At 48.3% G+C, this 22,775-nt stretch overlaps 2 protein-coding genes and 1 long non-coding RNA gene across 8 annotated transcripts in view; 2 read left to right on the top strand and 1 right to left on the bottom strand.

Annotated features, from left to right (window-relative positions):
• Positions 1-12,754, bottom strand: part of G3BP2 (G3BP stress granule assembly factor 2) — a 51,272-nt gene extending 38,518 nt beyond the window's left edge. The window contains exon 1 of one of the 2 annotated variants that reach the window (XM_073340346.2): positions 12,512-12,754. The gene's annotated coding sequence lies outside the window, so the exon portion shown is untranslated. The remainder of the gene's footprint in view (positions 1-12,511) is intronic. The other variant, XM_073340347.2, reaches the window with a different exon arrangement.
• Positions 12,755-12,773: 19 nt separating this feature from the next.
• Positions 12,774-17,781, top strand: LOC140910114 (uncharacterized). Its single transcript, XR_012158425.2, has 3 exons — positions 12,774-13,479; positions 14,716-14,867; positions 17,363-17,781. It is a non-coding gene; the product is annotated as an uncharacterized LOC140910114 (long non-coding RNA).
• Positions 17,782-19,313: 1,532 nt separating this feature from the next.
• USO1 (USO1 vesicle transport factor) overlaps positions 19,314-22,775 on the top strand; it is a 63,854-nt gene continuing 60,392 nt past the window's right edge. For 3 of the 5 annotated variants that reach the window (XM_073340341.1, XM_073340340.1, XM_073340345.1), the window contains exon 1: positions 19,315-19,499. In XM_073340341.1, the coding sequence (XP_073196442.1) occupies positions 19,434-19,499 (66 nt within the window). In that variant the 5' untranslated portion in view covers positions 19,315-19,433. Of the gene's footprint in view, positions 19,500-19,870; positions 19,936-22,775 lie in introns of those variants that run through there. The other 2 variants (XM_073340342.2, XM_073340344.2) reach the window with 2 other exon arrangements.

The following is a 22,775-nucleotide window of genomic DNA, read 5'->3' as shown; positions in this document are numbered from 1 at the left end:
ACATATACACTCCCATGGATGCAATGGTAGGATATGCTGATAATACCAGTCTCGTTAGAGGCTAACTATCTTCTTCACATCAGTGTGCTTGTCTTACAATGAGGCACTGACTAGAACAGAGTACAAGTACAGGATCGTTCTGCTTTGGAAAGTGTCGTACTCCATGTACAATGGGACTAATTTCCAAGTCCTGAGCTAACTGCCAATCCTCAAATGAACTGCCTTCTACTGAAGCACTGTGAGAAGTCCAATCAGAAGAGAGCCAACCTGATACACTGCTTTTGCCCAGACAGAGACTCAAAGCTAATAAATCTAAGGTGCAGCTGAACAGCTGTCATCAATATCCCAGGTTCAGCAACAACAGGGAACCTACTAAAGTGAAACAACATATTTGTCAGCCATTGACCTCTCAGACAGTTTAGCTCAGTGAAGCATCAAACAAGAATCAAACACAGTTCCAAGCCAAGTGTCAATGCCAAGGACTGCTAGCTATTAAATCTGACTTAAAAAAATCATACTTGAGGCAGTAGCTTAAAAAAAGCAAAGCTCTAAGATAAACAGCTGGCACAGAGCTAAACCTAAAATACCTAAATCAGTTAAAACTTTGAGATAATGAGCCAGAGACACAGAATAGTATGCTCAATTATCACAGAAAACGTAAGAGCTTCCAAACAGGACATGCAGCAATAAACTGCATCAGTTGGAACTGCTGGAAGCTCCAATAAGGAGTGCTTGATAACCACATATACAAAAGGAACTGCCTGGAACATTCTGGGGCCTCTAAGGACTGAGGCTAGAGTACACTCAGTATGGCGGGGCCCTCAAGTAGGCCTTCACAGTCCTGGGTGTGTGGGGGTGGGTGGGTGTCTAACGGATTAGGGAGCTCCCCAGCTTGACTCAATGGTAACACGACACAGAAGTAAAAATCCTCCACAGACATTAACTTTAGAAATGCAAGGCTTGATTTCAATACGTTAAACTCTTTCCATGCTAAAGGAGTGGACACAAAGTGCGTTTTCATCATCATCGTGTGGTATTTTTAAAGTTACTGTAGGCCAAGTACTGCCAATGGAAACCACTCAATCTAAAGTTTGTACATGATTTATAAGAACCAGCCCTACGTTCTCAGGTATAAATAGGATAAAGCAAAGGCGTTAATGTGCCATAGACAAACACAAGAGAAATACCGTAAGTACAAAATAAAGCAGTATTATGTTTGCCCACAGGAACACAATGCAGTACTGGATCCGACTAGTGAATCACGTAGCCTAAAATCCCAGAGTTTACAGTGGCAAGTGCCAGCTCTTTGAGGGGAAGTTTCAAGAAACCCTGTAGAAGGTAGTTAAGCAATAAGCAACCCACGAAGCAAGTTCCTCCTTAACCCCCATTAGTCAAAGATGGGTTCAAGCCTTGAAATATGAGGGTCTGTTTTTAACGTCTTCACTATACTCTGAATACTCATTAATCATAAGGATGCCCAGTCTTACTTGAATCCTGCTGCGCTCAACCTCAATTATATACCGTACACGAAGTACAAGTAACGCATCGTGAGAGAAGTGTTTCCCTTTATCATTTTCAATTTGCTCCTTTTCAATCTCACTGAGCATCTCCTTATTCTTGTATTACAACAAAGGATGAACAGAACTTACTTGTTCTACCTTCACCATATATTTTTTCCTTCCCTTATGTCGGTTTTTTAAAGCAAGCAATCCCACCCTTCTCAGTTTCTTCATATAAAAGAGTTCATCTATGCTTGTTATCACAACTGTTACCAGTCTCTGAACACACTTTCTGCTACACCCTTTGAAACGGAGACAAGAGCTGAACAGAGAAGAGTAACATTGATTTATATCATGTCATCACAGTAAAAGCTGTGTTATCCATAGAGCCCTACCGAATTCACGGTCCATTTTGGTCAATGTCACGGTCATAGGATTTTAAAAATCGTAAATTTTATGATTCCAGCTATTTAAATCTGAAATTTCACAGTGGTGTAATTGTATGGGTCTTGACCCAAAAAGCAGCTGTGGGGAGGTCAAAGGTTACGGGTGGGGGTGGGGTTGTGGTACAGCTACCCTCACTTCTGTGCTGCTGCTGGCGCTGCCTTCAGAGCTGGGCAGCTGGAGAGCAGCAGCTGCTGGCCAGGAGCCCAGCTCTGAAGGCAGAGCCGCTCCTAGCAGCAGTGCAGAAATAAGGATGGTATTGTATGGTATTACCAACTTTACTTCTGAGCTGCTGCCTGCAGAGCTAGGCCCTCTGTCAGCCGCTACCACTCACCCCTGAAGGCAGCAGCGCAGAAGGGTGGCATAGTATGGTATTGCCACCCTTACTTCTGCTGGCGGGGAGCCACCGTCAGAGCTGGGTGCCTGGCAACCAGCCACTGCTCTCCAGCTGCTCAGCTCTGAAGGCAGCACAGAAGTAAGAGTGGAATAGGGCGGCGCCCCCTAAAATAGCCTTGCAACTCGCCTGTAACTCCCTTTTGGGTCAGGACCCCCAATTTGAGAAATGCTCGTCTCAACCGTGAAATCTGTATAGTATAGGGTAAAAGCACTCAAAAGACCAGATTTCACGGTGGGACACCAGATTCCATGGCCTGTAACATGTTTTTCATGGCAGAGAATTTGGTAGGGCCCTAGTTATCTGGCACTTTACCAACCAGAAAGCTCTCTAAACCAGCATTTCGGTAGAGGTGTGGGATGCACGCTCTGGGAGACAGTTTGGGTGCAGGAGGGGACTTGGGGCAGGGGATTTGGGCGTGGGAGAGGTATAAGGGTGCTGAATCTGGGCAGCACTCATCTTGGGTGGCTCCCCGCAAGCGGCAACATGTCCCTGCTGCTCCTTGGCGGAGGTGTGGCCAGGTGGCACTGCAAGCTGCCTCCGCCCGCAGGAGCCGCCCTTGCGGCTTCCACTGGCTGCAGTCAATGCTCCTAGGTGGAGGGTCAGCCACAGCAACTCTGTGTGCTGCCCCCGCCCCGAGCGCTGACTCCACAGCTCCCACTGGCTGGGGACCACGGCCAATGGGAGCTGCGGGAGAGGCACCTGTGCGTAGAGGCAGCTCACACTGAGCATTCTTTGTCTCAGGTGCTTGGCTAGCTTGTTCCTGTTCACATGCCCAGGGTCTACTGATCACTATGTGATCACAGAATCATAGAATATCAGGGTTGGAAGGGACCTCAGGAGGCACTTTAGTCCAACCCCTTGCTCAAAGCAGGACCAATCCCCAACTTTTGCCCCAGATCCCTAAATGGCCCCCTCAAGGATTGAACTCACAACCCTGGGTTTAGCAGGCCAATGCTCAAACCACTGAGTTATCCCTCCCTCCAAATATCAGGAAGGAATTTTCTCCCAGTTGACCTTGGGGGATTTTCGCCTTCCTCTGCAGTGTGAGGGTGCAGATCCCTTTCCAGGATTATCTAGGTCTAACTCAGTTATTTCCCTGCCATTGCAGGGGCCTCAAGCACTGGCACACCTCAGTCCCTCCTATTCTCTTCCTGGTGCAGATAGTAGCCTAGCCTCCGGTGGGCTGTAATGCTTTGGTCTCCTTTCAGTTGTTGGGTTTAGTGTGCCAGGCCTGGCTGGTGCAGGTGGACTCTGATATCAGGCTAAACAATCTAGCGGTCCCTTCTGGCCATAACTCCATGATTATGACTCATGCTGTAAACTGATACACAACTGGCATGCTGAATGAAGTTACGCTGCACTAGGCATTATCTTTATTACATAAGAAAAAAATGTATAATTGATTAAATCTAATTCTGCCACTAAATTTAGTTCCATGTGGAACTATAAAGATAGCAGTACTATGTTTGATAAAAAATGCCAAATTGCTATAACCCTTAAGGGCTGCAGAGCCAAAACGTTAATAGATCTGGAGGTCACTTGAAAATCAAATTTCATATAAATCAAAGTTGCCTTTAATATTTCAATATTTGATCCTTCTTTCAGGTTATTCCACTAAATGTGTATAAACAAGATTGTGAAAGATGTCATACCTGAGATAAGCCATCAGTAAGGTACCTCAGAGATCAGCACTGCGCTGCTGTGCTTGTGTAGAGAGGTAAAGCTTGCAAACAAGACCAAAAATTGTAAGTCTCTTTAGTGACAGATAAATCTCAGAAAGATTTAAACATCTCAGGGCAGTGATCTATAGAACAGGTGATTAGCCCAATGTGACCTATGTAAAGTGATTCATGGTAGGACTAAAGAGTCAAAAACCATGTGTGTGTCTGGACAGACATCACAAATGTACTGAACCCTGGTGATGCCTCATCTAAAGTACTGTATCCATTGATAGCGTTACTGCAACATAGACGCACAAATTATGAAAGAGGTTCAGAAAAGCGCTACTAAAAGTAAAAAATATGGCTACTAAAAGTAAAAAATTATATCACAGACATAATAGACTGATAAGCCTGTAACCTTTGGAGAAGATGGTTATTACAGGAAAATCTTGTCATTTGTTTCTATGAAGAAAACATTAGGCACACCTATATTTTGTGATATACAAAGACTACTAAAGCATTGTTCTTTGTACCCACAATTTCATCACCAGAGCTCCAACAAATAAAGTACTCTTAGTAAGGACAGCTAGCGCAATACAGCCATTAAACACCACAGTCCAGCTTTGGTGTAGAACAGCAATACTCTACTCTGGCTCTATAGTCATGTGTAGCTGTGCATGGACCATCTGCAACAGGCTTTTGATGTGCACTTCACTCAGTACTAGGTTCCAAGCTAGTTACAACAGATGCATACTCCATAATGCAGTGTGGAATGGAAAAGGAGATGCTACGGTCCCTTGAAAGCAGAAATGAAGTGTTCCTCCTTCTGTTAACCAGGTAGGAAACAGAGTGATATTCTCCTCGAAGTACTATAAAAAATGCTGATATTTTACGGTTGTAAAATATCAAAAAGGTGTTCATTATAACAGATGAATTGAATCTCAATCCCGAAAACTAGTTTTCTCAAGTTTAACAGCATTGCCTCAACCAGAATGCAGAGGATTTAATCTCTCCCTCTAACAGAGGGACTGGGATTTTCAATCTAAGCCCTGGTCTACACTAGGAGTTGAGGTCGAATCTAGCAGCGTTAAATCGATTTAACCCTGCACCCGTCCGCACGAGGAAGCCCTTTTTTTTTACTTAAAGGGCTCTTAAAATCGATTTCCTTACTCCACCCCCGACAAGGGGATTAGCACTGAAAGCGGCCTTGCTGGGTCGAATTTGGGGTACTGTGGACACAATAAGATGGTATTGGCCTCCGTGAGCTATCCCAGAGTGCTCCATTGTGACCACTCCGGACAGCACTCAACTCAGATGCACTGGCCAGGTAGACAGGAAAAGGCCTGCGAACTTTTGAATTTCAATTTCCTGTCTGGCCAGCGTGGCAAGCTGCAGGTGACCATGCAGAGCTCATCAGCAGAGGTGACCATGATGGAGTCCCAGAATCGCAAAGTATCTCCAGCATGGATCAAACGGGAGATACGGGATCTGATCGCTGTATGGGGAGAGGAATCCGTGCTATCAGAACTACGTTCCAGTTTTCAAAATGCCAAAACATTTGTCAAAATCTCCCAGGGCATGAAGGACAGAGGCCATAACAGGGACCTGAAGCAGTGCCGCGTGAAACTTAAGAAGCTGAGGCAAGCCTACCAGAAAACCAGAGAGGCGAACGGCTGCTCCGGGTCAAAGCCCAAAACATGCTGCTTCTATGATAAGCTGCATGCCATTTTAGGGGGTTCAGCCACCACTACCCCAGCCGTATTGTTTGACTCCTTCAATGGAGATGGAGGCAACACGGAAGCAGGTTTTGGGGATGAGGAAGATGATGATGATGAGACTGTAGATAGCTCACAGCAAGCAAGCGGAGAAACTGGTTTACCCGACAGCCAGGAACTGTTTCCCACCCTGGACCTGGAGCCAGTACCCCCCGAACCCACCCAAGTCTGCCTCCCAGACCCGCCAGGCAGAGAAAGGACCTCTGGTGAGTGTACCTTTTAAAATACTATACATGGTTTAAAAGCAAGCATGTGAAAGGATTAATTTGCCCTGGCATTCGCAGCTCTCCTGGATGTACTCCCAAAGCCTTTGCAAAAGGTTTCTGGGGAGGGCAGCCTTATTCCGTCTACCATGGTAGGACACTGTACTACTCCAGGCCAGTAGCACGTACTCGGGAATCATTGTAGAACAAAGCATTGCAGTGTATGTTTGCTGGCATTCAAACAACATCCGTTCTTTATCTCTCTGTGTTATCCTCAGGAGAGTGATATCATTCATGGTCACCTGGTTGAAATAGGGTGCTTTTCTTAAGGGGACATTCAGAGGTGCCTGTTCCTGCTAGGCTGTTTGCCTGTGGCTGAACAGAAATTTTCCCTGCTGTTAGCCACGGGGAGGGGTGAGGGGCTAGCTGCGTGGGGGAGGGGGTGGAGATGACAAAATGCGACCTTGGAACGAAAGCACATGTGTTATGTATGTAATGTTAACAGCAAGGTTTACCGTGAAAGAGTGTACCCATTGTTCTATAAAAAGTGTCTTTTTAAATACCACCGTCCTTTTTTTTTCTCCACCAGCTGTATGTATTTCAAGGATCACAGGATCTTCTCCTTCCCAGATGCTAGCGAAGATCAGAAGGTGAAAAAAATGCACTCGCGATGAAATGTTCTCTGAGCTCATGCTGTCCTCCCACACTGACAGAGCACAGATGAATGCATGGAGGCAGACAATGTCAGAGTGCAGGAAAGCACAAAATGACCGGCAGGAGAGGTGGCGGGCTGAAGAGAGGGCTGAAGCTGAAAAGTGGCGGCAATGTGATGAGAGGAGGCAGGATTCAATGCTGAGGCTGCTGGAGGACCAACCCAGTATGCTCCAGTGTATGGTTGAGCTGCAGGAAAGGCAGCTGGAGCACAGACTGCCACTGCAGCCCCTCTGTAACCAACCGCCCTCCTCCCCAAGTTCCATAGCCTCCACACCCAGACGCCCAAGAACGTGCTGGGGGGGCCTCCGGCCACCCAGCCACTCCACCCCAGAGGATTGCCCAAGCAACAAAAGGCTGGCATTCAGTAAGTTTTAAAGTTGTAAACTTTTAAAGTGCTGTGTGGCCTTGTCCTTCCCTCTTCCACCACCCCTCCCAGTGCTTCTCTCCTCCACCACCCCTCCTGGGCTACCTTGGTAGTTATCCCCCTATTTGTGTGATGAATTAATAAAGAATGCATGAATGTGAAGCAACAATGACTTTATTGCCTCTGCGAGCGGTGATCAAAGGGAGGAGGGGAGGGTGGTTAGCTTACAGGGAAGTAGAGTGAACCAAGGGGCGGGGGGTTTCATCAAGGAGAAACAAACAGAACTTTCACACCGTGTCCTGGCCAGTCATGAAACTGGTTTTCAAAGCTTCTCTGATGCGCACCACGCCCTCCTGTGCTCTTCTAACCACCCTGGTGTCTGGCTGTGCGTAACCAGCAGCCAGGCGATTTGCCTCAACCTCCCACCCCGCCATAAACGTCTCCCCCTTACTCTCACAGATATTGTGGAGCACACAGCAAGCAGTAATAACAGTGGGAATATTGGTTTCGCTGAGGTCTAAGCGAGTCAGTAAACTGCACCAGTGTGCTTTTAAACGTCCAAATGCACATTCTACCACCATTCTGCGCTTGCTCAGCCTATAGTTGAACAGCTCCTGACTACAGTCCAGGGTGCCTGTGTATGGTTTCATGAGCCATGGCATTAAGGGGTAGGGTGGGTCCCCAAGGATACATATAGGCATTTCAACATCCCCAACGGTTATTTTCTGGTCTGGGAATAAAGTCCCTTCCTGCAGCTTTCGAAACAGACCAGAGTTCCTGAAGATGAGAGCGTCATGTACCTTTCCTGGCCGTCCCACGTTGATGTTGGTGAAACGTCCCTTGTGATCCACCAGTGCTTGCAGCACTATTGAAAAGTACCCCTTGCCGTTTATGTACTCGGCGGCTTGGTGCTCCAGTGCCAAGATAGGGATATGGGTTCCGTCTATGGCCGCACCACAGTTATGGAATCCCATTGCAGCAAAGCCATCCACTATGACCTGCACATTTCCCACGGTCACTACCCTTGATATCAGCAGATCTTTGATTGCGTTGGCTACTTGCATCACAGCAGCTCCCACAGTAGATTTGCCCACTCCACAGGGCTACTGCCACTTGCTTCTCAACCATGAGGGCTGCTCTCATCTTGGTATTTCTGCGCCTCAGGGCAGAGGAAAGCAAGTCCCAAAGTTCCATGAAAGTGCCCTTACGCATGCGAAAGTTTCGCAGCCACTGGGAATCGTCCCAGACCTGCAACACTATGAGGTCCCACAAGTCTGTGCTTGTTTTCCGAGCCCAGAATCGGCGTTCCACCGCATGAACCTGCCCCATTAGCACCATGATGCCCACATTGCTAGGGTCCGTGCTTTGAGAAAAGTCTGTGTCCATGTACTCATCACTCACGTCACCGCACTGACGTCGCCTACTTGCCTGGTATCGCTTCGCCAGGTTCTGGTGCTGCATATTCTGCTGGATAATGCGTGTGGTGTTTAATGTGCTCCTAACTGCCAAAGTGATCTGAGCGGGGTCCATGCTTTCCGTGGTATGGCGTCTGCATAGAAAAAAGGCGCGGAACGATTGTCTGCCATTGCCCTGACAGAGGGAGGGGTGACTGACAACTTGGCTTACAGGGTTGGCTTACAGGGAATTAAAATCAACAAAGGGGGTGGCTTTGCGAGAAACTGAATGGTCCCCTCAAGGATAGAACTCAAAACCTCAAGGATAGAACTCAAAACTGGGTTTAGCAGGCCGTTGATTTCACAGAGGGAAGGAGGGAGGAGAAAATGAATCCAAAACAAATCTGGCCTATTTCTTGTTTTGAGCCACTTCATCTATCTTTATACATCTTGCTGGCAGCAGACTGCAGTACGACCGCTAGCCATCGTCATCTCCTGGGTGCTCGGCAGAAGACGGTGCAGTATGACTGCTAGCCATCATCTTCTGCTGGCTGCTGATTAAAAGACAGTGCACTGCTGGTAGGACTCAATCACCATGAGACGAAACTTAAAAGGGAAATGACCTGGCTGAGTCACTCCCATGTTTGCCCAGGCGCCCCGACCTCATCAAGGTCAGTTAAAAGAGCACCCAGGACTACGACGGCTACCAGTCATACTGCACTGTCTGCTGCCAAAAGGCAATAAACTGCTGCTGTGTAGCAATGCAGTACCGTGTCTGCCAGCACCCAGGAGACATATAGTGACGGTTAGCTGAGCGGGCTCCATGCTTCCCGTGGTATGGTGTCTGCACAGGTAACTCAAGAAAAAAGGCGCAAAACGATTGTCTGCCCTTGCTTTCATGGAAGGAGGGAGGGAAGGGGGGCCTGACGATATGTACCCAGAACCACCCGCAACAATGTTTTAGCCCCATCAGGCACTGGAATTTCTACTCAGAATTCAAATGGGCGGCGGAGACTGCAGGAACTGTGGGATAGCTACCCACAGTGCAACGCTCCAGAAGTCGACGGTTGCCTCAGTACTGTGGACACACTCCGTCGACTACATGCACCATGCATTTAGAGCATTTGTGTGGGGACACACACAATCAACTGTATAAAAACGCTTTCTACAAAACCGACTTCTATAAATTCGACCTAATTTCGTAGTGTAGACATACCCTCAATATGCTACAAGACAATCACATAGCAGCAGGGTCCATGCATCCTTCCCCCTACCCCAGCAATTTGGAGAAGGTTAGGAAATTGCAAACATATCCCTCAAATCCTTCTGTGGTCTACTCCTTTGTCACTTAGAGACCCGATTACTACAATTCACTCTACCTGTGGCCACACCTTGAATCAACCTGGAAATTTGAGCTACTATAGGTAGTGGCTTACTTGGTAAGCAGCATATCTTGCCAAGTACACATGACATCAGTATTCCAGGATCTTCATGGACTTCCTGTTATTTCCAAATGATATTAAAGGTAAGTTTTAAGGCCCTAAATGACTTTGGACCCACATACTTGAAAGACAGTATGGGAGGGAGGTAAACTCCCATAGAGGAGATCAATGGAAGCATGCAAACTGGATCTACCTCCATTCTGGATAGCCAGCCCTCTCTCTAAAAGACTCCTTAAATTTTAAAACTTACTTCTCCCCACTTCATCCAACATAGCCTAGATTGGTTGACTTTCATGGCATACTGCAAAGTGTATCTGTTTACTCAACCTTCCGGAGGTGTTGCAGGGAGCAGCTTGATGGGACCGTATGGTTGTGGGGCAAGAGTTTTATGAGGAGCTACTGGTGGATTAACCTCCACGATCAGGCCCTAAGGCAAGAGATGCTAATAAGTACTGCTGAAGTCAACACTATTCACATACCTAAGTTCTTGCACAGTATGCATGTCACGGGCACCAAGAGTAATAAATACCATTTTACAAGTTTCACCATAAATCTCTAACAATGCTAGTCTCATCACAGCTCCATTCACAGACCCAAGTGGCTCTTCATTTGTGAAAAACTGAACGCCAGTGGTAGAGAAAGTGTTCCCAAAAGAGTTCAGGTACAATGCAGTACAATGAAAGCAAACAGACAGTAGCTTAAAACTTCAAGTCAGGGACTTGTCTCCTCAGTATAAACACCCTGTAAGTGGATATACTACACTGTTAGTCTGAAGACTCATCTGTGAATGGACAAATATTTCATCCATGTAAATGATACTGGATAAGCAGACCAATAGAAATCTTGCTGGACAAGAGATGCAAGAAGAGCTGACTTGTCAGGAGGAGGAGCATTTTACTTTGAATATGCATAAAACATTCACACCACAGAACTTCTAAACCTGTACAGGGTGATCAGGAAGGACCTTTTCTAATCCACACGGGTATCTGCCAATTTCAGTGTTAAAACTGGTGTAATAAACAAGCGACATACCCTTTGACCCCAATGTAACACAAGGATCAACAGAGCTCCTGGAAGGAACAGAGGACAACAGGGCAAATCTGTTTTAAAAGAAGCTGGTCCATCTACCACCTCTCTCACCCTCTGATGTTACCTTTACTGCTGTTCTCTAAATGAACAAAGCAGAGAGTCAAGGAGGGGGGAAATAAAGTGAGGAGACAGCTCTCTCCCACAAGAGTCTAGCATTGACCTGTTGACTACGCCTCTAGTCTTTCTGTTAGAAAGACAGAGACAGGGTTTTAAACATTTAATATACAATTAACAGCCAGAAAGATTCAAACCCATGCAGTGGGCCACACCAGGAAGTTCAAGGGGCAATAACATGTTGAATAACCCAGCTTCACCCCCAGCAAGGGAAGAGGCTGCTGAGATTCCTACTGAGGTGCGCTCTCTGGCATCAGCTTATGAGTTTTATCTTCTCTACCAACCTCTCTCTTATTTGCATCCTAAATACTTCCACATATGCCAACTAATACCTCTTTCTCCTTGATGTATAATCCTTTCTGCTGATTGGAAACTACGCTCCCTCCCACTATTCCTGCCCCACTGTCACTTTATAACCCTTTCACAAGCAAATGACATCTTTCCTCAAATTAAGCCTAGCAGCACCCTTCTATTGTATTCTCTGACAACTCTCCAGTCTGTCCCTTTTTCCAAGAGTGGCATCAAAACTGAATATTAAAGAGGTGATCGGAAAGAAAACAGAAAAACTAGCACCTGCCTACTTTGGGATCCCCATGCATACACTGCCTAAAACTACCCGGGGCCTTTTTTCCTTGCTCCTTTCAGTTTAATGGGCACAGAAGCATGAACCAAGCATGCTGAGCAGAGATACTCTGTGAGAGCTGGTTTAGCTGAAGCCTGCAGGAAGGTTGTTCCCGATGTCAGGACCTGCAGAAGAGGAGGGTCTGACAGCCCCCTGTAGCCACGTTGGAGGGAGACACAGTGTTAGATGCAGGAAGAGAGAAGCAGCTCCACCCAAGCAGACGCATCCACGCAAGGGGTTTAGGACCAAGGCAGCTGGTTTTGGACCATCCCTCACACGAGCGGGGCCCCGGCCGAGCGGAGGACGAGGAGGAACATGGCTGCACGGGCGAGGAGGCGGCGGTGGCGCTGCCCAGGCTGGAGGGCGAGGGGAGGCACTGCCGGGCCGGCGAGGCGCGATGCCCCGGGGGAGCGGGCAGCGCTGCCGGCCACGGGGCGGGGAAGGAGAGCCGGGGTGTGGAGCCACCCGCATCCGGCCCGAGGGCAGCGCTGCGCCGTGACCCTGCCCGCGGGCCACCGCCCCGGCTACGCCCGCCGGCGGCTGCAGCCGCCCGATACGCAGCGGGCTCCGCCGGGGCAGGGTAGGAGCCGCCTGACGGCTGCGGCCCGCAGGGGAAAAGCGCAGCCCGGGCCGGCCCGCAGGGCCTCGGGCCCTCCCCCCCCAACCAACCACCGACAGCCCGGCCCGCGGGGCCCCACCCCCCGCGCACCCCCGCCTCACGCCGGCGCAGCGCGGCTGTTGGGCCGGCCGGCGCCCGGCGTGGCGGCAGGCCCGGGCCGCGTCCCGCTCTCACCTACGGCAGCGCTGGGGGCCGGGCGCTCCCCGGGGCCTGGACGTGTCGGCGGGCGGGCGGGCGGAGCGCGGCGCGGCCTCTCCCGCGGGGTCCCAACGGGAGCGGGCTGCGGCGGGGGCTGGGCACGGGCACAGCGCGGCCGGCTCGGGGAGCGGGGCAGCGGCGCGGGCTGCGGGCTCTCGCTTCGCGTCTCCCTTATTGTCTCGCCCCTGCGCCCTGCATTCCAGGGCAGGAACCCCCGTCACCACCCTCCGCCAATCAACGGCGCCCTGGCTGTGACGCCTGCGGAACGCTCACTTCCCGCCGAACCGCACGCGGGGGTTGAACGGCAGCGACCCGCTTCCGCCCGGCGTGACGCAGAGCGGCGGGCGCGCGACCGCGCTCGCGCCCGACGGCTTAGCACGAGCTCCGAGGGTCCTTCCAGCCCAACCAGCAGGGGCGCTAAGCCGGGGAAGGGGCTTTGCAGTCCCGGGTCCGTGGCGCGCGCTGCAGGGACCCTTCCAGCCCGACCGGCGGGGGCAAGGGCATTAGCTGCGGGGATCGTTCCAACCCACTGAGCCGGGGCAATCAGGAAAGGAGGCTTCGCAGTCCCAGGCAGTGGCATGAGCTGTGAGGGTAGTGCCAGTCCCCTGGGCAGTGCTATTAGACCGGTGGAGATGGGACTTGGCAAAACAGTAGGCAGTTGCACTAACCTTAAGGGTAAGGGAGAAGGAGGTTTTTAGCTCCGGGCTTGGGGTGGGGGGGGAGGAATTTGCAGTCTTGTGGCCAAGGGTGACCCGCTGAATGTAGATGCAGGTGCAGCTCACACACACGAAAGCAGTACCTGTGTTTTCGAAGTGGCAGTTCTTTACCTAATTTAAAAAAAAAGATTTTGCAAACTAGATTCAACTTTGAAACCAGTGATGTATTTGTGAAATTCCTTTTGTGGAAGGGAGGCTGAGGAAAAAGGTCTTGCCGTGCAGAACAAGGTAAATAGTGAGTCAGGATATGTTTTTATATAATAATTTAAACCACAGAAACATAAAGAGAGGAACCAGGAAACAGTATATCCCCTGGGGATAGGAAGCAATTGAACAAGCAGCAGCTAGCTGGTTGCCAAGAAGAAAATGCTTCATAAAGGGCATTGCTTTTTCCAGTTTACACTAGGCTTTTCTAATGCATCCATCACTGGTATTTAGGTGCCAAATACAAATTTATCCACAAAGGACCCTGTTCTTCCTCCACTTCTTGGTTCAGCTACTGGTACTTAGAAAAATATATTCCCCCATGCCATCAACAATCTTTCCATTAGAAAATGTATGGAAGTTATCAGAAAGAAAAATTGGGAAGTGATAGGTTTGGGGTCATGGACTGAAAACATGCAGATTCATTCTGACCTGTTGTGAGCAATTCCACTGTTAAAAGCTCTCACCTAAAAGCCAGATGGTCCCTGTCAGCTTGTAGCAGGCCTCAGCACAGGAATTGTAACTAACTTCAGTATTTTTAATTGGTTCTGTTATTTTCTTCGCAGCAAAAAATAGCTATCAAGATACCTATCACCATGTAAAATCCTTGTAACAACCAGGCAAGGTTGGTTTTACCTCAACATAACCAGTCCAGGTGAACTCTCAGTGGGAGGGGCTGGGGTAGGCTTTTTCTCAACTAGCTATCTTGGTAAAAACTAAATTGCCTGGTCTCTAGGATTTACATTGCAATAGATACCTTGATGTAAAAAAGCACTTTTGCAGTGAAGACACAGCCTCTGTTATGATAGCATAAACCCTCTGTGTATGTGAGCACATGGGGAAAACACTTTAAACTGGTTTAAAACCGTATTATAGCAATCTAATTCGTTCAATTACTATATAAACCAGCTTAAGACAATAACTGACTGAACTAAGCTAAATCAATATAAGCTAGTTATAAGCCAGCTTCATTGTGTTCACACAGGAATTTTCACTGTTTTAGCTCAGTTTAAATATTGATTTTAGTTAAATCAATGCAATTTGTGTTTAAATGGCTAAAGTCTCTAGCAACAAACTGAGTAAGAGGTTTTGGATAAAGTTTAAAAGATGTAAACATCCCTACAAAAAGTTTTCCCCCTCCAGAAATCTCCGCTGGGAATCTATACTCTTCCCAGTGATCAAAGTTTCATGTTAAAATTCAAATTAAAGAAAAAAATATTTTCCGGGTTCAACAATGAAATAACATTTTCTTATCACCAGACTACCAACAGCTCCAACTCCCAACACGTGATCTCCTAGAGGAAGGAAAGCAGGCAGTATTTATATTTTGCCCCGTTTCCCAAGACTCGTGGCTGAGAGAGGAGGTGCTTTGCCCACCCATTTCCTGGATCCCAATAAGATTAAAGGCTACGGTACTAAGTCCTGGATAGCATTATTAGCCTGGGTTCTACCAGTGCTATATTGGGACCACTTGCTCGCTCTCTCTCTTTGTTTGCTTTATGCACTGGGGCTGCACTTGCAAGAAGAAAACCTGGAATAGGGTAGCATAGCATAGGACAGTGGTTCTCAAACTATGGGGTGGGTCTCCTCTATAGCCTCCTACAGCTGAGATAACATTGCTTCCTCCTTGGTGTGCAGGTTAATGATCTATCCCCTCAATTAGAGGAACAGCTAGTTCCCACCCTTCTACAAATCAGCTCTGAACTGAACCAGGTTCTCTCCTTTTCTTCCCCCTCCATGCCTGGCATTGGCTGCACACCCCCTTGCCCTTGGGGGACATGTTCCTGGTGGTGAGAACATTCAAAAGGGAGCAGCTCAGTATGTAGGCTGACTGAGAAGGAGAGCAGGTTGGGGGGAACAGTTGCTGGGCTTTAGCTACCTAGCCAAATAGCTGGAAGTCCATTGATTGGCTGTGTTAGCTAAGAGTGATGACTCACTGTCTCTGAGAGAAGGGGTACTGCAGATGAACCTGCTGGCAGGAAACCAGGAGGGGTCTGAGACCAAGCTGTGAGACAAACACAGGTACAGGAAACAGGGGTAGGAAGTGTGAGAAGGGGTACCAGACCCTAGGTCACATATATGGGCTACTGCTTTGAAGGGCCCTGGGTTGGAACGTTGTAAAGTAGGGTGGGCTAGAGTTTCACTTTCCCCCTGGGGACTGTAGCTACTAAGCACAGCACAGTAGTGCAGGACCCTCACCAATAGGTGGTGCTGCTGACCTGGGACACATGGCCACCCCCCCCCCCCAGGGTCCATATGAAATGTCAGAGCTGAAAGTTTTTTTGTTTTTGTTTTTTCCCTATTGCAAATGTGGAAGTTAGTGTTCAGTATGAGACAATTGATCCATGGAAGTTATTTTTTTTTTTTTTTTAAAAAACCCTTTTAGGGTATTCCTGTCAAAGTTGAACATTCACTATTTCTAGCACAGTGAAAACAGATAGCTTGGAGTATCATAGCAGTTAAAAAACTGAGTTAATTGATTTTGTTTAGGTGTATTGTTGGCTACAGTGTTTGGTTCTCAAACCACAATAATAGGAAAAATCTGATCTTCAGACTTGTAATTTTTTTTAAAAATAATTTTGAGAGCCTGTAATTCTCAATTTGTACCTTTCTTCTGAAGTGACATTAATGCAATCTTCTAATCTAATCACTTAGGTTTTATTCTAATTAAATATTTAATAAAATATCTAAAATACCATTAAAACTAACAACAAAATAGGAAGCTGTCATCTTGGAAGGTAAATCAGAATATGAATTGAACACTTCTGATCCTATCTGCATACATAGGAAAACCGATACGTAGAAAGTTGTTAGGTGGGGAAAATTTAAATTACATCAGTCCTGCAAAACTTTAAACTGAATCAAAACTAGTAAGAATACTGTATACACAAATCAGCTTTTAACTACTAACTTCCCCTACCTTAAGAAGGGTGTGATCCTCTGTACCTTGGAGGAACACCCTACACCCCCATGTTCATCTTTATAAAATGCTTGTGTGGTATTCAATGCAAAGTTTGTCATGTTGGGTATCTTTGGAAGGCTTGTGATGCACTGAGCATGGTTGTTATAGAGATGTTACAGTAATGTTATAGTCAGGTTATAGGTTACAATTTCATGTATGTAGTTTTGAGGCTGAAAATGTATCCCCATGGCTTAAAGTGAGCCCAGGAGAAAACTCTCCAAGAACAGAGGCAGTTCACACCTCATCAGGGCATGTATGGGACAAACCCAGCCCAGCCTCACAGGAACAAAGGGCACTGGCCTACCCAACAACAAAAGAGTATCAGGGTTGCAAGGGACCTCAGGAAGTCATCTAGTCCACTCCCCTGCTCAAAGCAGGACCAATCCCCAATTTTTGCCCCAGATCCCTAAATGGCCCCCTCGAGGATTGAACTCACAACCCTGGGGGAACATCACAAAGGGAAGTACAGATATTTGAAATTCACCCCTAGAAAGAGGTTAAGTAACTTAAGGGACTTACCAGTATGCAGGGCAGCCGAGGTCCTGAGTAAGGGGAAGGGGCGGGGCTTCAGGCAGAAAGGGCATGGTTGGGGGGCCAGACTCCCCTAGCCAGCCCTTAAGAGTGGCCCGGCAGTGATTTAAAGGGCCTTGGGCTCTGGGATGCTGCTACCACTACCCCAGGGCTCGGGTGGTGATTTAAAGGGTGCGGGGCTCCGGCCACTCCCAGGAGCCCTGGGCCCTTTTAAATTGCCGGGCCCCACAGAAGCTGCTCCTGCCAGTACGGTTGGCTGCGTACTGGCTCTTACTGGTATGCTGTACCCTACTGGCTTACTTTCACCTCTACCTCTTCCATGTGTTTGGGGTTTTTTAAGCAAGAGTTGGCATATTAGTGGTCTAGAAAGGTTTGAGATGTCATCTTAAACTTGTTTTTTTCTTCCTTTCATAGATACTTTTCAAAGTTGCTGGAGCCTACCTGTGACTACAACTTTCTAGAGACCAGGATTGTTTTCTCCTCTTCCCCGTCACCCAAATAAAAGTAAATACAGAAGTGAGTCTCCTTATCTACCTGATCTGGTCCTGGTTTGAGGCGGAAGAGATGCTGCCCATGGGAAAGGGTGATGCTGCACAATGGAAGAATTCAAAATGGATAGGAAGTCCTCAGACACTTGGGGTAGGGGGAGGTAAAGATTTCAACTGGAATTAGGTGTAACATTTCTCTGACTCCTACTACAACTGCTCTATGTAATAATCATAAGTTTCAATTAGGAGTAAAGTATCTCCTTGCTATGAACAATACCAAATGATTAAAGGTTTCAGCTTAAACCAAAACACTCAGAAAGCAGCCAATTTCAGTTTGGAAACTAGAGCACAGAGTGGAAGAGGTGACTGTAAAAGGAAGAAAAAAAATCCACTACCCTTTCTAAAGGAATCATTTTTTTCTTCTTTGAATGAGTGTACCAACTTGCTTTTCCTAATAGTTACCAAGCTTCTCAATGGGAAGGAACATAACAAAAAGCCTGTCTAATCCCGTATCCTACACATGATGCTGCCCCAAATGGCTATGTGTGGGATAGGGGAGAAGCTGTGTGGGTCAGTGTGTGACAAAGAATGGGTCAGTGTGTGTTTGAGGGAGGGATGGGGTGTAAGTATGTGGTAATGTAACATGAGAGTTGGGGTTTTGGTCTGTGTGTCGGACTCAGGCCTGGTCTACGCTATGAAGTTAGGTCTACCTAATTATGTCAATGTCTACACTTACGGTAATGCCCTAACTCCACTTGCATGAGAGGCATAGGGTTTATGCTGCTGAAGCAGGGCACTTACAATTCCAACTCCACAAGAGGCAGCGGGTTTCTTATGTTGATGTAGTTAGGGCGACACTGTGTCCCTGTAGACACTGCCTTATTATATCAGTTGTTGGCTGTCATTCTTGTCAATTTCACAGCTGCCTGCTGGAGCCCTGAAATTAACAATAAAGGGTGATAGGCTCCTTGCTCTGAACCCCCTAACTCACAGCTCAGGTACCCCCGAGACTCTCTGAGCTGGGTGCCCCCCCAACCCGCACTGCCCCTCTTCAGTTGGTGGAAGAGCTCCTGGTGAGGATGCACACCACTGACAGAAGGAGGGTAATGTGGACATGAAAAACTACAGTAATTATTGTGGTAGCTGTAAGTCAACCTATGTTAGGTCAACTTAAGTTTGTAATGTAGACATGCCCTCAGAGGCTCAGTGTGTGTGGAGTGGGTGTAGGGGGAGGCTGAGATACTCTGTGTGGGTTGGTCAGTGTGTGTCTGTAGCATTGATCAGGATGAAGTACTGTGTGGGAGGGTCTGGACAGGGTGGGGGAGGCTCAAGTGCTGCATGTGGGTGTTGGTCAGGACTGGGGGGTGTTTAGGTGCTGGGTGCGTGTGGGGTGTCCGTTCTGGGAGAGGCTCGGGTGCCGTGGGTGGGGTTCAGACACTGTAGGGGGGGGGAGTTGGCGAGTGTGAGGGGGTTCAGGGGCTGGGTGTCAGTCAGGCGGGAGGCTGAGGTGTTGTAAGGGGTCAGAGGAGATAGGTGTTGGTCAGGTCTCAGGCACTGTGGGAGCAGAAGTGCTGTGTGTTGGGTGGGGGGGGGTCTAAGAGGGGGGTTCAGGTGCTGTGTGTTGGCAGTGGGGGAGGGCTTGGGGGTGCAGGCAGGTGCTGTGGGGGTCGGTGTGGGGGCGGGGAGCGGGGGGGGGCGCTCAGGAGCTGCGGCGGCTGCTCCTAGCTGACGCCCCCCAACGCCCCCCTCAGCTTTGCGCCCACCGGCGCCCAGCGCGGGCCCGGCGGCCGGGGAGCGGGTCCGGCGGGGCTGCCCCGCCTCTCTCGCCCTCTGAGCGGCCACGTCGCTGCCACGTCCAGGCGCAGGCGCCGCGGCTGCTTCCGGCGCGGCCGGATGGGGGGGGCCGGGAGCGGCCCGCGCTTGCCACCGTCCCCGGGAGCCGGAGCGAGCGGGGCCGCAGCCAGGGCAGCGCGACCCCGGGCCGGGGCGGGCCCGCCATGAACTTCCTGCGGGGCGTCATGGGGGGGCAGAGCGCCGGGGCCCAGCCCTCCGGGGCCGAGACGGTGAGTCGGGCCGGGACGCCGCACCGCGGGGCCCGGCGCCTCCAGGGCTCCGCCAGCGCCCGGAGCGCCGGGCCCGGGCCCCCTGCGATGGGGGCAGCCGGGCCCGCCCACGCAGGGCCCCGGAGCGCCGCCTGTCTCGCCCGCCGCGGGGCCTGGGGCGCGCCCCGGCGCAGAGCCCAGGGTGCTGGGCACAGGGAGCGCCAGCTCCGGGCCTGGGTCTCCGGCTCTGCCCCGGGGCGGGCGCGGTGCCCCTTCCCCAGGCTGCCCGGGGCCTGCGCTCCCAGGTCGGGCCGCGGCTTCCCCCCGGCTCCGGCTGGGGCGTGTTCCTCCTCCGCCCGCAGCGATCCCGCCCCAGCCTGGGCCCTGCTGGCCGCCCGTCGCGGCAGCTCGGGGACTTGCAACACCGGTGGTGGTGGTGGTGTCTGAGCGTCCAAAGGTAGCTTGCCCCGGAGACGGGGTGAAACCCGGTTGCTGTAACCAGGCTAAACTCCCGTCTTGAGGCTTCTTACAGGGACACGGCTAGTTTCTGTTGACACTACAATTTAAGCATGAGCAACTGGTTACCCTGACTGGGAGATGTGGTGTTTACCGGAGGCCCTTAAACCGATGGACGTTCAGCCTATTGGAGTGTAGCTTGAGAGGAGAAAAGACCTTGTGGCACCTTAGAGACTAACCAATTTATTTGAGCATGAGCTTTCCTGAGCTACAGCTCACTTCATCGGATGCATAAAGCGAAAATACAGTAGGGGGATTTTATATACACAGAGAACATGAAACAATGGGTGTTACCATGCACACTGTAAAGTGATAATCAAGGTGGGCCATTTCCAGCTGTTGACAGCAGAGGAACAGTAGGGGAGGAAAATAAACCTGGGGATTATTTCTTTTATTCTGAGACAGTGGTTCTGAAAGAAACAGAATTCTGGTGATGATCCTGTGCTGTACCTTACGCTTCAGTTATGTAGCAGTGTTGGAGAACTCTTCCCTAATGATCCACGTTTTTCAAACATGAAGTCAGATTAGGCTTTTAAATACATCCCTGTAAATCTGCAGTGAGAGAGCAGAATTTGGCTTTGGTAAGGAAGAAACAAGTCATGCTTTTCTGCCCCTTATGAGTAACATTCTCAAGATAAAAATAGCTCAACTACAATTTGCATTTATTCTGTAGACCAAATTGAAGTGGCACTTTAGTCACCATAAAAGTTCACCACCTGAGTGACTAGTTCTTGAAAGTAGGGGTTAGAAGGTTTCAGTGCAGAATTTAGCAACTGATTCCTTATGCAGGGTTCAAAATGTAAAAATACCCTCCAAAATTATCATTTCTCTTGTCTTTTATCTTAAAAAATGATTGATTAAACTGTGGGTAAAATATTAAAGAACCTCTAATTAGAAACATAGCTGAAGTTTGCTGTTACAGAAGCATTTTCTAGGTTATTGTCTCTGAAAATAGACTGGACAGCTTGGTTTTGGCTCAGAGATGCTTGCATGCTCTATCTCTTTGCCTTTCCTGTTATAAACAAGTAAGTGGAGTGGAACTGACAAATATCTTGTGCATAAGAGCAGGATCTTATATGTTTTTGGCTTGGTCTACCCTACAGAGTTAGGTCCATGTAAGGCAGTTTATGTCGACCTAATTATGTCAGTGTCTACACTAGAATGCTGCTTCTACCCAAGTAAGTGCCCTGCTACACTGACATAATAACTCCACCTCCACTATAGGCATAGAGCGAGAGGCAGTGTCCCTGTAGACCGGGGTAGGCAACCTACGGCACGCAAGCTGATTTTCAGTGGCATTCACACTGCCCGGGTCCTGGCCACTGGTCCAGGGGGCTCTGCATTTTAATTTAATTTTAAATGAAGCTTCTTAAACTTTTTAAAAACCTTATTTGCTTTACATACAACAATAGTTTAGTTATATATTAAAGACTTATAGAAAGAGGCCTTTTAAAAATGTTAAAATATATTACTGTTGTGCGAAACCATAAATTAGAGTGAATAAATGAAGACTTGGCACATTACTTCTGAAAGGTTGCCGACCCCTGCTGTAGACATTGCATTACTTACATAGGCTGTTGGCTGTCATTCTGTTAGCAGCAAGGGCTCACAGTTGGAATCATGAAATTGACAAGAATGTCAATTTCAGCACTGGTAGTCTCTGTGCTGTGAAATTGAGCTGGGGCAGGGCTCACAGCTGGGACTGTCACCCCAGGCGGGTGGGGGGCTCCAGTTGCGAGCCCCATGGGGCTGTCAGTGCCCCACAATGCCCCCACTTCAGTCAGTTTAAGCGCTCCTGGTGAGTATGCGCTCCACTGACAGAAGGAGTGTAGTGTGGACACCAACAGCCGATTGAATTACTGCAGTGGCTGTACGTTGACCTAAATTAACTCAACCTAATTTTGTGGTGTAGACAATCCCTCTGACACTCTCTGCTATCCAGAAAGGAACATTTACAATGGACAGAGTGGACAGTCCACACCTTCAGGCTAGTTACAGTTACAAGCAAGCCAAAATCACTCCAGTGGCTTGAAAATGCTGTTGTCACTTACTTTATAAATAGGATTTGCTGTATTTGTTGCAGTCCTTGCTTTGGAGGGCAGGGGGTTAGTTTATGATCAGGATGAAATTGTTTAAGTTATTAAGGTAAGTCTAACTTTGTTATGCAAATCTTCATGTGTTCTATGTAAAATAAACATGGGAAAATTTCCTCAGTTTAAGGTCTGAGTACATCAAAACACAGCTAAATTATATACATTTATTAAAATCAGTGACTTTTTTCATAAAGTAGAAGAAAGTAGTTAGAGAAAGGAAGTCAAGAGTTTTTGTCCCAGCAATGACACTGGCCTGCTGTACGATTCCCTCTCCATTGCATCCCCATCTGTAAAAACAGATAAGATATATTACAGATGGCAAGGCTTAATTTATGTCTGCAAAGTGACTTGAGATCCTTGCATGAAAGACTGTGTACTGTATTATATGGTGAGTAAAACAGTGCCCTTTCCTTTAAAACCAGAATATGGAAAAAATGAAGATTGTACAAACTTTGATACCAGTTAGGCTGTTGATTTTTGGGGAGAAATAACTTCTTCTAATATCTGACATTTGTAACAGCTGATATCTGTTTGAAAACTTATTTACAGTGTGTGATTTTGAGGTTTTTCCTTTACACAATTTAAAATTTATCTCCGTTTTGTGCCTCGTGTTTGTACTCCTCCTTGCCATTTCCTGGTGGGTTTCACAGAGTAATACTTCACCTAAAGAAATTGCTCATTTTTTTTC

This window comes from Lepidochelys kempii, chromosome 4, assembly GCF_965140285.1.
Source record: "Lepidochelys kempii isolate rLepKem1 chromosome 4, rLepKem1.hap1, whole genome shotgun sequence".
NCBI lineage: Eukaryota > Metazoa > Chordata > Testudines > Cheloniidae > Lepidochelys > Lepidochelys kempii.
Note: the sequence above shows the minus strand (reverse complement) of the source record. Positions and strands in the feature narration are given on the sequence as shown.